The 15,225-nt window shown below is 38.9% G+C and overlaps 1 protein-coding gene across 6 annotated transcripts in view; it reads right to left on the bottom strand.

The window, feature by feature from the left end:
- Nucleotides 1–15,225, bottom strand: part of FARS2 (phenylalanyl-tRNA synthetase 2, mitochondrial) — a 239,735-nt gene that overhangs the window by 84,988 nt on the left and 139,522 nt on the right. For 5 of the 6 annotated variants that reach the window (XM_085051970.1, XM_085051968.1, XM_085051974.1 and 2 more), the window contains one exon: nucleotides 12,349–12,509. In XM_085051970.1, the coding sequence (XP_084908096.1) occupies nucleotides 12,349–12,509 (161 nt within the window). Of the gene's footprint in view, nucleotides 1–8,768; nucleotides 8,883–12,348; nucleotides 12,510–15,225 lie in introns of those variants that run through there. The other variant, XM_085051971.1, reaches the window with a different exon arrangement.

The following is a 15,225-nucleotide window of genomic DNA, read 5'->3' on the forward strand; positions in this document are numbered from 1 at the left end:
GTGGCAGAATGCGTGAGTAGAGAGCTTGCCTTTACACACGTTCACCCAAAAGTAATGCCAGTTACTCTGTGGTCCCACTGAAAAGGGCCACTGTGTTCTTACATTATTTTATTAAAATGCAATAACTTTATTTTAAAGTCAAACTTGCTTAAATTTGTAAAGAAAAATGCATCAACTTTAAAGTCACGATATACTTCTCTCAGTGCAAATATGCATTTTAAACTGACCTGTGGTCAGAAAGCTGAGAAACAAGACATGGCTTTTGAGCAGCTTTCCAGACACAAAAGATCACTTCTATTGCCACTGAAAGGGTTATGATTCTACATGATTAGTAAGGAATTGAAACAAAAGTCAGGAAATACATAAAAAAGATGAAAGCATTGACCTAATCCTATTAAAAGCAAGGATGATACACAGCAGATATATTCCCAGATACCTGTTGCCTTGAGCATTTGGATATGCCTTGCTTCTTGAGATCTGATTATAAAAACCACCAAAGGATAAATGTAAATTATTCCTAAATACCACGGATGGACTCCATGCTCTGTGCTTAATGAGGCAAGATTGACTTCTCATTTCCACAGAACAGAACAAGACTCACAGGGAAAATCACCAAAAGGGATGGCTCTCTACTACTCAATCCCATATCTCAGCTCCTTACAAACCCCTTTTGAAAGCATCAGGGTGAAGAAGAGACTAGCCTGACATTTTCCTACAGTAGTTCTATGTCCACTGTGGAAAAATAGGTGTTTTCCCCATGCTGCTTTCCCAACCTCCTGGCTGATGGCCTACTGAGCTAGTTGGTTTCATGGTGCTGATCTTCTATGTCAATCACAGATATATCACTGCAAAACAACTAAAAACTGAGAAATGCTTTTTCTGTTATCACTTTTCCATTTGAGCAGTTGCTACCACAGAGATGATGTGACACGAAGTGGAACCGATGGGACAATCCTTACTATGTTGAGGTGTTGTTGAGAGAAAATGAGCAAGCTTATATCCTGAGAAAGGAATCCAGTAATTGGGAATAACCAAAATGTAATGTAGATTCTTATGCCAAGCCTAATAATTAACATCTATGACTGCCTTTTGCACAGCCTGTCCATATTTTGTGTGTCCTTCTTACCCAAATATCCCACCTCACAGGCAAAGTCACTAGCAAGGGTAAAAAGAAGACACAAACCTCAGAAAACAGTCAATGAATAAAAAAAGCCCATGTGTCCTGCATTTCTCTAGAAAATACCTGCCATGCCTGCAAGAAACAGGTAGTAAACTGGTTTAAGTCAGCAGAAACCCAACTTCTTAGCAGATACTAAGAATTTTCTCTCCAGCAGTGCTGAGCACCTGCAATTCCTGCAGAAGGCATTGGCTGCTGCAGGCATTCAATGTTTGCCATACTCAAAAGTCAGGTTTCCTCCTTTCTGATGGTTTGGTTTGTATATTTTTTCTCATTATGCTTAATAATAATGCTGAGATAAATAGCTCAGTGGGGTAAAATACTGCACCCATCAACAATTCATATAAAAGAGTTATATCCAAATAATGCAAGTATTTGGAAAGAGTCTGCAACAATATGAAGATGTATTTCTTCCAAATACACAGCATAACAATGGAAACAAAGTGCATCCAATATTTTATTTCAGCTTAGATGAAAAACCTCATATAAAGCACTGTTGATTGCATTTCCTTTTCTGCTCATTAAATGCACCATTCCAGAGAGTTACTGTTTAAATTGCAGAATCTCCAGAACACTTGAATGTGACTTACACCAAAACGAGCTAGCATTGCAAATCTTACAGGCACATGCAACACCTGAAAAAGTCCTTCTTCCCACGTAACAACCTATACTTCTTTTTTCTCTCTCCTTCCTAAAAAGCATTGAGACTTCCAATACAACAGCAATGACGCTTCATGCTTGGCCATAACTTCACATAATACCCTGGACATTGCTAGGCTACAAAGGAATGTCCTCATTTTTCTACACTTCCCACACAGGAGCTAATCTGTACCATCTTGCCATGTACAGCAATTTACCCAAGCAGGTTACTGGTCATTTTGAAATATTCTTATGACTTCCAGTTTCCTTCTTGACTTGGGAAACTGTCCAAGTGGCATTGGAAGAGGCTGCCCAGAGAGGTGGTGAAATCACTGTCCCTGGAAGTGTTCAAAATGTGAGTGCATGTGGCACCTGGGGGCATGGCTTAGTGGTGAATATGGTGGTGGTAGAGTAACAGTGAACTTAATGATTTAGGAGCTCTCTTTCTATCTTAAGGATTATATGATTCTATGACTCTTGGCAAAATCCAGTATTTTTAGTTTCCAAAGTAGCCAACTTCACTTTGCCCCCCACCCCTTAAGTACTAAATTCATACAAATTACAACCTCTAAAGTTCGAAACTTGTAATAAAAAAACCAAGGTAGTGTAGCAAACTAAAACTTTAAAGCAAGGTAGGTAAGCTAGAGAGAAACAGAAATAAAAGGCTCTACTTACTTGTCCAATATTTAAAAGAGGGACAAAAGCCTTTAAGTTTTTTCTTTCAGACAGACCCTGAGCATTCCTAAAGCTATACTCTTGTTAAAGAGTAGCAACACTTAGAGAAAACTATAGAGAAGCTCTAAGCTGAGAACAGACCAAGCAAAAAAGGCACAAAAAGTACACTACGCATTTCAGTATGCAATGACAAAATGTAAAGAACAGTTAAATCTCTACAAGCAGAATCTTGGTGCAGAACATGTATTTCTTTAATGCCTCTCTTTATTTTACAAGAATGAGAAGATGGATTCACTCTTGCTGATTTAGGAGAACAGGTTACATGTGGGAATAATTATGCAAATTGGATTTAACACTTGTGCACAGGCAGGAGGATGCAAGCAATCCTCCAAAGAGGGGACTTCTTCCCATTATTAATTTTTTTAAAACTGCAAAGCGAAATCCTCTGCAGCACATGCTTGCCAAAGCATTACTTACTTGTCATATTTTGATTTAGGGTGTCATTGCAGTGGTTCATGTGTCTCTCACACTAACAAGATGAAGGAAATTGAGGATGGGTATGAAAAGAATACTACAGTTCTTCCCAACTGTGCCTTCTGTTGTTTGGCTATTCTCTGTAGCCTAATTCATATTCTGATCAGAGAAGTGGTAGCTGTAAATCAGGTTTTTTTTATTAACACCATGTACTTCAAAAGGTGCTTCTGTTCATGGATACACACAACACATATAGAGATTGCTCTCCCCAGCTCTCATTTCCTAGGGACACTCCACAGCTCAGCTGCAATATCTAATCATGCTACAAATGATTACTGTAGAGGTTTAGGCATGATTTTAAAGATTACTTTATCAAAAGCTCTTTGCAAGGTGTATCTTTTGCATGTAAAACATTGGCACCAATGTTGAAAGAACTATCAAATAAACTCATGTACGACAACCCCCATCTTTTAGCTAACAGTGGAAAAAAGAATGAGCTTAGTTTCAAGATCTCTTATTTTTCTTTTTTTTCTTTTCCATTTTCTTTTTCTTTTTTTCTTTTTCCGTTTATATTTCTGTAGTTGTGTGTGCACACCAATGCTACCTTTATCTCTGAAGACAAATACTCACACAGTGTGAGCTTGGGCACATTTTAAACAGAAGTTTATTCTTACATCAAATGCATAATGTGTTCTCACAAAGATGTATTTAACCCCGCTACAGGCATGCACATATTCAGATTGTGGTAATTACCTACGACTGCCAGCCAGAAACCAAGGTGCTATTAGGTAGACAGAGCACAAAACAGTAACTCCTGTCCTGAAAAATTTTCCACCCTAAGGCAGTATGGAGAAGACATGCTGAGACAGGAGGTGCAAGACAACTACAATTGTAAACAGCATGGAAAACAGATTGAGTAGGGAAATTTGACTCACTTCTCAGGTCGGGGTCAAAGACTAAGGCCAAGACATTTCCTGTGCCATCCTCCTAACTAGAATTCTATTACTCACTGTGTAATTAAACTAACATTGGAAAAACATTGGAAGTGAGGAAGGCTTACCCTCCTTACTAGCTACATACTTTTGTAGACAAAAACCAAAAGTTCTTGAACATATGTGGATTCCTGTCAAAACCACTAGCAGCTTGCTCTCATAGCTTCACATAACCTATGTGAAATCTATTGTTATTTTAGATTTCCAGGTTTACTCCTTCACCTAATATTAATTTAATGTGGGTTTCAGCATATATATCAGTGATGGAAATTGCTCCATGGTTTATTTAAGCACTTTATATAACCATTATACTTCATCATTTGGGATGCAATAAAGATTGGTTGATATATTCAGCAGTGGAATTACTCATTTGTGAGTTATTTGTTTTAAAGAGCCTCGACCAGTCAAATTGCAAATATATGAGGTTTAGAGATCAGAGCAAACTACTGCAACATATGCTTTTGGAAGCTTATTGCAGTTTTTGCTAAGTAATCATTTAGATAATATCAGGTGTATTTTGACTTGGGTGCATTGGCTTTTGCCTAGAAAAAAAAGACATCAGCAGTAAAATAGTTCTGATGACAGTAATTGTACAGTGCAGCAGCATTCATAACTGCAAAATCATTTTTTATCTTCATCATGTAGAAGTGATGCAGTCAAAATGCAGTGAAGGCTACAGCAGCTTCTTTTTGTTCAAAAACAAATTGGAAGGAAGTCCCTGGTGGTCTGTTCTTAGTTGCTGGGAATGTCTTTCACTAGTACTGCTGACACACCTGCTGGGTATATTCACCCCTCACCTTCTATACTGTCTCCAAAAACAAAAGTGCTGTCTCATCAGTGGTGCTGATGAAATGAGGCAACACTGAGAAGAGGATCAGGTAGCTGATACAGCTTTATGGGAAGGCAGAGGAAAAAGGCTCCCTGATTCACCTCACAGTATAGCCACAAAAGTAATTTCTGTGGTACATCTGGGACAGCAAAGCAGATCAGCACATGGGAACATGGCCACGTGGGAAAACAAAAATGTGTACTTCTCATCCTGACACTGTGAGGAACAAGGCTATGGGAAAGAGTGGTAGGGAACTGTCCTAAACCACCAAAATCCATCAAACAAAGAAGTCTCAACTGCTGTCTCTGGACTTGCAGTCAAAAGAGAGGACATCTGCCAGGTGGATACACTGGTGTCCCACATTGCTAGCTCCCAAAATCCCCCATGGCTCTTGCTATGTTGTTAGCAAAGCCCTGGGCCTCCCATGCAACTGAAAGTTTGAGAAAACACATAATTACGTTCAGGTTTCAGAATTAACTGCCATGTCATATCAAAATTGTACTGGCGATTAAAGTGTGTGTTAGCACAGACAACTGAAAGTAAGGATAAAATATTTTTGCTCTCTATACATATATATACATATACACACATACTCCACCCACTCTAAACAAATTCCAACTGTGACAGTTTTGTACAAAGCAGAAAATTCCCTAATATCCACAAAGAAGAGCTCAAGTCAGCTATTTTGCTTCAAGTCACCACCAGCTAAATCTAAACAAAACCTGTTATTGGGATGAAACAAGTTAATATAGGTGAACATGAGAGTTTTCAAATATTCTAAGACTATGTGTAAAAACAACACAGAAATACTTAAAAGTATTTGCAAGGAACAGAGATGAAAGAGAGGAAGAGTGCAGTGTTTTTGCTAATGAATATCATAGGCTTCTCTGTACATGGAACTATTATCAAGGTGGCTGCTAAATGGATGAAATGGATTTGCTTTGCCCTTTGGTACTTCAGCAGACAACAGACAGAGATAGTACATAAGATAAATATCACTAACTAATCTAAGCAGAAAGGGCTATTGACATTTTTTATTTATTCATTCTATTTACTTAGAAACGTACAAGCAGAAAGGAATTAGACTCCTGCTGATTTGTTCAGGTTCAATGGGAGACTCTCAGTGAGACTAGATTGCAGTGGGTGAGTGGAGGGATGGAAACAGGGTATGCAAGAAAATCTGCATCATTGGTATTAGCTCAAAGGGCAGCACCTATATTGTTGGGAACCACATCCCCTGTCAGTGGTTACTTTTACCAAGAGTTTCAGTAATGTGCTCTCAGACACACAGTGTGATTCCTGGATGGCCCTGTGCCGGGCCAGGAGTTGGACTTTGATGATCCTTGTGTGTCCCTTCCAGCTCAGAATATTCTGTGATTCTGTGAACATCCTCTCAGTGCAGTCTTAGTCATGGACTTGGGTTCTGACACACTGAGTGTTTCACAAATCCAGAATCATAATTTCAAGTCCCCCACACTCATCTCAAAACTGATGATAATACTTTGAAGACTTGCTTTGATGACTTGTGGTCATAATTTTTGTGGTCACTCATACTTCTTGATCTTTCAAAAGGAGATGAAAAGTAGATATGTACAGTAAAAAACCCAGGAAAGCTTTCTTATTATCTAGAAAAAGGCTTCTTCATCAGTCTCAACAGTTTTTTGTCTTAAACCTACTCTCCTTTCTCCCTTTTCCTCTTTTTATTCCATTCTCCCCAGCTTGCTTAACCTTAACTTTAAATCAGACTTCTTCATATTACTCCTACGCCCAAAGTACAGCACTTGTCTCTTCTGTGCTCCTTGCACTTTGTCTTATATCAGTGTATCAGTGGTTTGGCGTTTTTTGTATCCAGTCCCACGTGACTGTCTATCCTGTTTCCTCATTCTGAGCCTCAACTTTCTTCTTTCCTTACTGTGTTTTCAGCTAATTTTCTTCAGTTGAGAATAGGAATTTAAGTGCTGTTTACTCTCCAGATGTTTGCTTGTTGACTGTCTTTACCCAAGTGTTGATCAGTAAAACTGGCTCAGAACAAAGATTTTGCAAATTAAGTTGGTCATTTGTCAGATTAAACTCTTTTTGCTTATACAGTCATTTTGAAAGTTTCCACTGCTGCAGCCCTGCAAGGTGCTGATCACTCTCAGTTGGATCCCAGAAAGTGTGGAGATCTCTGACCTGAAGCTATTTAGGCATTTGGGTTATGTTTGACTGAGCATAGGAACTATCCCATTGATTTAAATGGGACTGCTTGCAAATTTAAAGCTCAGCATGTGCTTCAGTACTTTGCCTGGCTGGGGCCAGAGGGCTCAGGCTCCCAGAGCTTCAATACCAGAACTACCTACAAATGATCCAAGATATAACATCCTGATGAGAAGACTGGATGATCAAGTGATTTCTAACCCAAACATGCAGGTTAGTGCAGCATCTCTGCAATTAAGAAGGCATTTTTGCTTGCTTTCCATTCGTATTCAACAGTAAAAAAAGGAGTTTCACAGTGTTCTGCAGAGCATACAGACAAACCTGAGATGATATACAGCACTGTAAGGTTTTACTGACATTCGTTTAAGATGATCTACGTAAGTTACTCTTAGAAATTCAACCTTCCCAAAGTCAGGCCAGTAAAATGTTTATGCTACATCATCAATCTACTCTCTATTGTACCTCCATATGCATACACACACACATTACATATCTTCAATTACATTAAAACTAATTAGACAATAAGTCACAGTTCAAGCTATACCTTATATATTCAAACATCCAAGTTAAATTTACATACTAATGGTTGCATATTTAGCTTTAATAGATGCACTATTAGAAAATAAACATAATAAATGAATAACCATTTTTGCATGGAGTTACCTAATCTTGATGAAAAACATCTGAAAATGCAGCAACCAGTGAATCTATTAGTAAATGTTTTCTTGGAAAACAACACTTATCACGGACTAAGGAGATAAATATAAATTATATGGACTGGCATGCTAATGATGGATCAGACAGGCCCACCCTGTGCAGTGAATGTAATAACATCAAACTAGTTGAAATGGATGGCATAGACTAGATGTTCTCTTTCTCAAGCATGGAATGAAGGATATAGACTAAGATGGTTCAATTTGCAGAAGTTTCCCCTTGGACTTGACAGTGCATTTTATTTTCAGCATCTTCTAAAGCTTCAGGACAAGCTCTGTGTCTCCCAGGAACAATCAGGTTTGTGCACAGGAAAGATGCACAGGGATGATGACTGTCCCTGAAAACTGAAATGTGCACAGTAAGGTAGAAAAGTTGGACTGTCTAATGGTGTGAACAAGAGGGCTCACCTACATAGCAAATAGTGCAAACTGGGCTACTGCATAAATCCTTTATCATTAAAACAGGAGCTTAATTCCTAGGGCACACTGAGCAAAGGCAAATGGAAGCAAGCAGGCCCAGTCTTTGCTATCTTGCACAGGAGGAAGAGGAGCCTGCTTTGATTTCCCTTCCAGTATAATGAATCACTTCTTTCTACACAACTACATCTTTTTGATTATGTACTTTTCCTCATATCTGCTCTCCGCAACTGTTCACGTTTCAAAGCAGAAAGAGTGTCCTGGATTAGAGCCACATATACTATTCTGGCTACAACAGTGCAAGAGGTGAACAGTGTCAATTCAAGTTGTTTGTCAGGTCCTCTCTACTCCACTGCAAAAGGCTACTATCCCCTCAGGTCTCCCAGCAGAGCTGCTCCAGGAGCTTTGTCTATTCTGACACCATTAAAATGATCCCGTTTAGAAAGCCTATTATTTTGAGTATTGAAGCTACCAGGTTATTATGAAGGAATTGAACTTTTAGGGACTGCATGTGCCAGCAGATACTAGGAAGGAGCAGCCCCTGGAGATGATGTAAGGGGGTGGTAAAAACTAGATGGTGCTAGGCTTATTGCAGATACTGCAGAATACTACAAATAATGCAGAAATGAGGAAGTTAAGAAGACAGCAATCTCACAGAGGGAGGCTGTAGTTTTACTAAGAATCTGATCCAGATTCCCTCTGTACCAGAGCTTCCCTTAGAACAGCCTTGTGTTGTTCTGCTTGACCTCCGTCCAGGCCAAAAGGCTCATCTGTAATCAAAATAAATAACTACTTTAAAAAACAGCAGTCAGAGACACTGGCAGCATCAAATGAAAGTGACTTTGTGAAGGGAGAACACATCAGGAGTCACTCAACATGATGTGCTGCTTGCTGGCCATGGTAGCAAAATACGTAGGCTTTGGGATCCATCCTGCTGCCAGAGACCATTCTTAATCAACACCTCTGGGCACATCACACTACATCTGAACTGTGAGTGCCTTTCTTCTCTAAATGTCATTTCATTTTTGTACCTTTCCTTGAGAGTTGTCAGCCCATGGACACTTTTGTTTTCTTTTTTTTTTTTAAGAATGCTGGCTCAGCATAAACCAGAAAGCAATTACACAGAACTGTGCTCAGAGCCCTGACAAACACAGATGTAACCCAGCAGACTACATTGGAACCAAGGCATTTGTTCCATTACATTGTGCCTTGCATGTTCTTAGTCCTTCTTGCCCAGTCTGTCCTCAGCCTTTCATTTCACAGCCTGAGCAGAAGCCCTACACAAATGATTGAAGGCAAGTTACCAGACCCTGATCCCCACAATGCTGTGACTTGTGTCAAATTATAGCTGGAGTGATTTGCTAATCCAAATCCATGCAATAATCTGATCTGTGGGGAGAAGCACTCTAACACTGCTGTGCTGAGTGGCCACAGTGGTACTAGCACTGTCAGCTTTTCCCAGCAGCTTTTTGACCTACTGAAGCCTGCACACATATACTGAGCAAGTGATGACACAGGGAAAAGTCTGACACATTCAGGCTGTTAACAGGCACAAAATATATACTCTAAGTCCCAAGAAAATGCTCCAATTAAATTCAGTTTTTGAGCAAGAGTATATTTAGCCCAGCTAAAGGTTACTTCTCTACACTGTGGACTTCACATATTTGAAGAACATTTTAATGAACAGAAAGAAAAATATTTATGTTGGTTGATCATATTCAGATTATAAAAAAGGATTTGGGGGAGTACCCAAAGGTTGAGAGGTCTCTCTCAGTTAAGCACATAAAGGATGGACATTTACCCACACCCTCTGAGCTGCAGGATTCAATTTCTGTAGTGAAAGGCTCTCAAAACACTTGGTCTCTCTTTGCTCAGCTCAGTCAGGCTGAGAAGTACTGCATAGCCTTGCATGCAGAAAATCTGACACTTTTAAAATATCCATGGAGATTTCTTACAACATCAACACTGGAAGACAGGCTAAAAGTTTTCTTTCAAATATGGTATGAATAAACCATGTGATTCATTAATTATGACTCTTTAGAAAGTAGACAGGAGCAGAAGGTCTGCTCACTTGGTTTTACAGCACACCTGAAAAAAAACATAGAACAGAAGAAAAAACTGGAGCTCTTATGGTAGCACCAAGGAGTATTTCATAGTATTGTCATTTGAAGGGTCATTAACCCTTTAAAAAGCAATGCCAGTATGTACTAGAAGCATGTACAGCATAGAGGTCAAGGAAGCTCAATGTAAGATACCTGATGAAAGCTGGATATAGGATTCCTTTCAAACAAAACCCCAAGCTTGCCTCTAGTCTCATATATTAAGATGCAGGATTACTAAGAGTTGGGGAGAATTACCAAAACTGAAGATGAAACATCCAAGTTGGGTAGGTGAATGTATGTATTAAAAGGGAAAATGGAAAAAAAAGGAAAAAAAAAAGAATAAAAATAAAATAAAGAAGACATAATAATACAAAAGTCCCTATACAGTTCTTGATACCAGAGAAAAAAAATCTGTTTCTAAAACATTGGCCATACCCTTTCTTTAGAAGAAAGAAAGAACCGAAACTAAGACTACCAAACAGCCCCAATTTAAAAAAAGTTACTTTTAGCTTCCTAGAAACCACGTACTTTCCTCTGAGCTTATCCACAGTAACCTGTGTCTCTGATATCTTCAGACTGCTTCACTACACCTGACTTATCTAAAACTGAACATGAAAACTATAAGCAACTTAGAGAAGCCAGACACTCAGCCCTCTTTTGGCTCACCCTCAACATCAGTCCATACCGTTCTGACAATCTGGGCCTTTCCCCACAGGTCCAGTCTTCTGCTATTACCAGTTTGTAGCTTGGATCCACAATTTTAAAGCTAGCAAGAAATCTCAGTTCCATCAGATTGCAATCTATAAACCAAGCCACAACATCAGGAGCAAAGCCAATCAGAAAGAGAGGGGCTGAAAAGGAGACTTGAGCATTTCTTATTGAAAAGAACAACAAACATTCCGTAGGAGATCAAGGAAACCTACAAGCAGACACACCTTCAGGAACAGTGGCAAAAGCCTGTCTTCTTTTCTAACTTCTAACTTTTAGTGATAACTAACTACAAACTGAATGCACTAATGCCAATTATCACCAAACAAACAAAAAAACCCAACCAACCAAAAAAAATCTCCAAACTCCTACCCAAACAATAAACCCCAAAACTATCCCCCAAACTTATCTCAAACATTATTTTGACTCCACCAAAGATGTGTGAGAATTGCTGCAAATTAAAAACAAATGGATGGATGCTGCTATTGATTTGATTTGGAGACTACTCAAATGTCATCTATCACTGTTGATTTCCCCTTTTATAATGACAATTCTTAAAAAACATAATCAAGCTGTACATAAAGAAACCAAACAAAATGGTAAAAGGCAGCTGCAAAAAGTATTTTACTGCTTTAGCACTTCAGACTTTGTCAAGCATCTATGTCAGCCCAACTTCCCCAAAGACCAGATGATACCACCTGACTTGAACCTCCCCATGCTCATGCTGAAGAGTATTATGGAAGTAGCATTTCCACTCAATCCGGTTATGCCTGATTGCCTTGCAAGTACAAAAAGTAAGACTTTTTGTTGCTAACTACAAAAATCACCTCAGCAGAGGAGTTGCAAAACAAATACAAGCTGAGCCTGCACTCTCCCCTGCAATAGCCAGCAGAAAAGAGCTGACATATTGAAGATGACAAGGCACATCCACAAACCATTTTGCCAAAGTTTAACACTGCAACTCAGATTGACTTCTATGATTGTAGAGTGAAAACAATGGGAAAATTGAGAATGGGTTATGATCTTTGAATGCTTTGCATCAAACACATAATTATAATGAGACAGATGTATAGACACAACTCAAGGACATAACCAAACCATAATATAATCAAACCAGACACAGGCCTAAATCAATCCCTATTCTGGATATATTTAAAAATTAAGTATGTACTTAAGCATTACTCAGAACAAGGATGTTGACTGGGTATCAGCAGGAATTCATAACATTATCTGGTTGAAAAAAATGTTATCATCATAAGCTGGATTTTATTGCAGTACATCAGAGAACCATGATAACTGTAAAGCTGTTGCTTTAAAACCTAATCTTTTAATGACACAGAATTTTAATTAGGTGATATTCTCTAGGTATACACATACTTTTGACTGATGGTAAATTATTATAATATATATATATATATTATTTTACCTGGAACTTTATTTTCTGCCAAATGTGAGGCCCAATGAATTGTTTCAAGAAGCGTTCATCTTCACTCCAGAACAGTCGGATGTCAGGGATATCATACAGGATCATGGCCAGTCTCTCCAAACCCAAGCCAAAGGCCCAGCCAATTTTATCCTGAGCACCAGCTGCAATACACAAACAAACAAGACAATAATTCAAGAGCTTACGTTCACAACATGGAAAATTACTGATAGAATGTTCACCTGTTTATTAAGAAAAAGAAAAAGATGAAGTGGCAAGATGAAAAATCCTACAAGGAACTGCCAAATTAAAGATCTAAAGGCTACAGGACAGATCCTACTTAAATAAAAAACTGAAGCAAGACTGAGCCCATCACTGAGTCCAGGAACCAAAAGTGGCAATAAAACAAAACCACAGCCTTGACAATTTGTGTCCAAAGTTGAGAAATGCTTGAGAAATGTTGCATGATGCTACATATCACTATCCTTTACTATGCTTAGAGCTGAGCACTTCCACACTGGATTCAGCTGTGTTTTATAAGACATGTAAGCATCAACTCCCTGTTCAGAGTATTTTCCTTGGTCTGACAGACCAAGCCAAGCCTATACAGCATTAACATCATTACTAACATTTCAAAGGGCAATAATTGCCTCTTTTGAGGCTTCTGGAAGAAACAGAGCAATGGGATGTGTGGCACTGTTGCATTAGCATCACACCTCCAACACCTCCAGCTCAGGGAACTCCTGAGCTGCTGCTCCTGGGAAAAGCCACTGCTCTCACATAAACAAGTCTCTTTTATGCAGCACTAAATATAAAAAGACAAGAATATTTAATAAAGAAAAGCTGTACCGATATTAATGATGCAACATTTCTGTCAGGAAAGTAAATATTCATATCTTCCTTCATTTATAGGGCAGGAGCACTGATTCATTAAAGAGGGATTTTTTCAACACAAGAAACTAAGCCTATGTTTAGCCATCATCCTACTGATTTTGAAATAAGTTGAGAGCCCAGAAGCACTGGCAAAGGCTCAGAGCTTTTAAAAACTTAAACAAATGCCTAAACCAACACACGTGCTGAAAGGATGCATGCATGTGTGACAGACTTGACTCCACACAATCAGCACTTGCAGTGTGCTCCTGAGTCACACAACATCACTGCACATCTCATACCTATGCACCACAGCCACAGCAGCCCTGCCAGTATTAATTTTTTTGAAAGTTTGAACTCAGCAGCTTCCCCACCTTCATGCAGGAGGCTGCAAGCACAAATCTACTTTCTGACCCTTGTCTCCGCTATCAGAAAGGAAACAGCTCCTGTTATTTGGGCACTGAGACATCTGAGTTATCCTGGTGTGTCCAACGCTGAGACTAAACAGGCCTGAGTGCTGTTCAGTAGAGGGAGGCATAACAAGCTTGGGAAAAGAGACACACTCATCACTTCAATTCCATTAATTCACTTGAACTTGCCTATTTTTCTGGAATAACAGGTCCTCAGCAGAACCTCTCTGTGTCTCAGCTGCTGCCTCAGCAGTATTGCACTGCCACAGGAGTTAGGTCAACTCACAAGAGTATGTCACAGAGGAGTCAGGATATTCTGCCTGTCCCTTCTCGAGTGCTCAAAGGCAAGATTTTACACTTTCTGACATCTGAAAGCAGTTTGTCAAGTGAATTGTGGTAGTCCTGAGAATTAACTCAAAAGGTACTTCATGGCACAGCTGCTCAGAACAGTGCATAGACCAACCAACAGACTATGAGCTAACCTGACTTTGGAAACCTACAACCCATGCTACATTACACCAAGAACTGCACAACTTGCTACTGTTAATTTTTAGAGAAAACAGAGTTACTACAAAGAATGTATTGAAATTTGTGTTTGGGAGAGATTTTGAGCTTTGACTTTTAACTGTAAACCATAAACTGTTTTTCTTCCAAGCTGAAAGTACTACTTCTCTCCATACACCAGCATGGTAAAGTAATTACATTTGTATGGCTATGAAGAAGGGAAGACAATTCATTGCAATTGTGTTGCTTCTTCAAACTTCCAGCTTGCCTTTCCTAGATCAGCAACTTCTGCCTCAATGACAGAACTCCTATTCATTTCAAAAGTGCCAGATTTTCACATACAAATGGGCATTTCTGTAGACCAATAAACCAAATCCACCCCCTCCTCCAGAGCTGAAGAAAAGCACCTGGAGCAGTATCCATGAGGGTTCTGAATGGTCACTGCTTAATCTCAACAGAGGCATTAAACCTAAAACGTAAAGATGACAGGTTAAGCATCTGTGTTAATTAATTCACAGATGCTCATTAAAGTATACATAATGGGGGTCAGAATCCTCCTTCCCCATATTAGTGATGATTACTGGCAGATCAGACAAAATAAGAAAAAAAGGCATGAGAGAAGAACAAGTGTATATTCTGATTAGCAGAACTTTACATTTAAGACTTGGGCTTTTTTAGTACTTTGATATGAGAATGGTTTTCATTGTAACACCTTTATTCCTCACACTTTATACCTAATTGACTTGCTATGAACTTTAATTCTGCAATTATTGTCTTGATTTCATATCAGCCACTTCTTTTCTGTTTTGGTTTTCTTGCTTGATTTGTTTTTTTGGTTTTTTTTTTTTTTTTCAGAAGGACTGGGATACCTCACAGGTTTTGTCACTTTGCAGAAGTCAAAGAAATTCTGCTATCTGCCTAGGAGCTCAGAGCATTGTCATCTGTGCGATGAATAAACACCTAGTCACGGATCTTGTCTTTTGGATGATCCTTGTACAATTATCAGCCTTCAAACCACAAACCTTTCAAATGCCCACAGTGAAAGCTGCGTCTGTGAAGAATTACCTCTAATCAGACAAAATAACTGAAAGAAAAA

The sequence above is a fragment of the Lichenostomus cassidix genome, chromosome 2 (genome assembly GCF_008360975.1).
Source record: "Lichenostomus cassidix isolate B80296 chromosome 2, HeHo_3.0, whole genome shotgun sequence".
Classification (NCBI taxonomy): Eukaryota; Metazoa; Chordata; class Aves; order Passeriformes; family Meliphagidae; genus Lichenostomus; species Lichenostomus cassidix.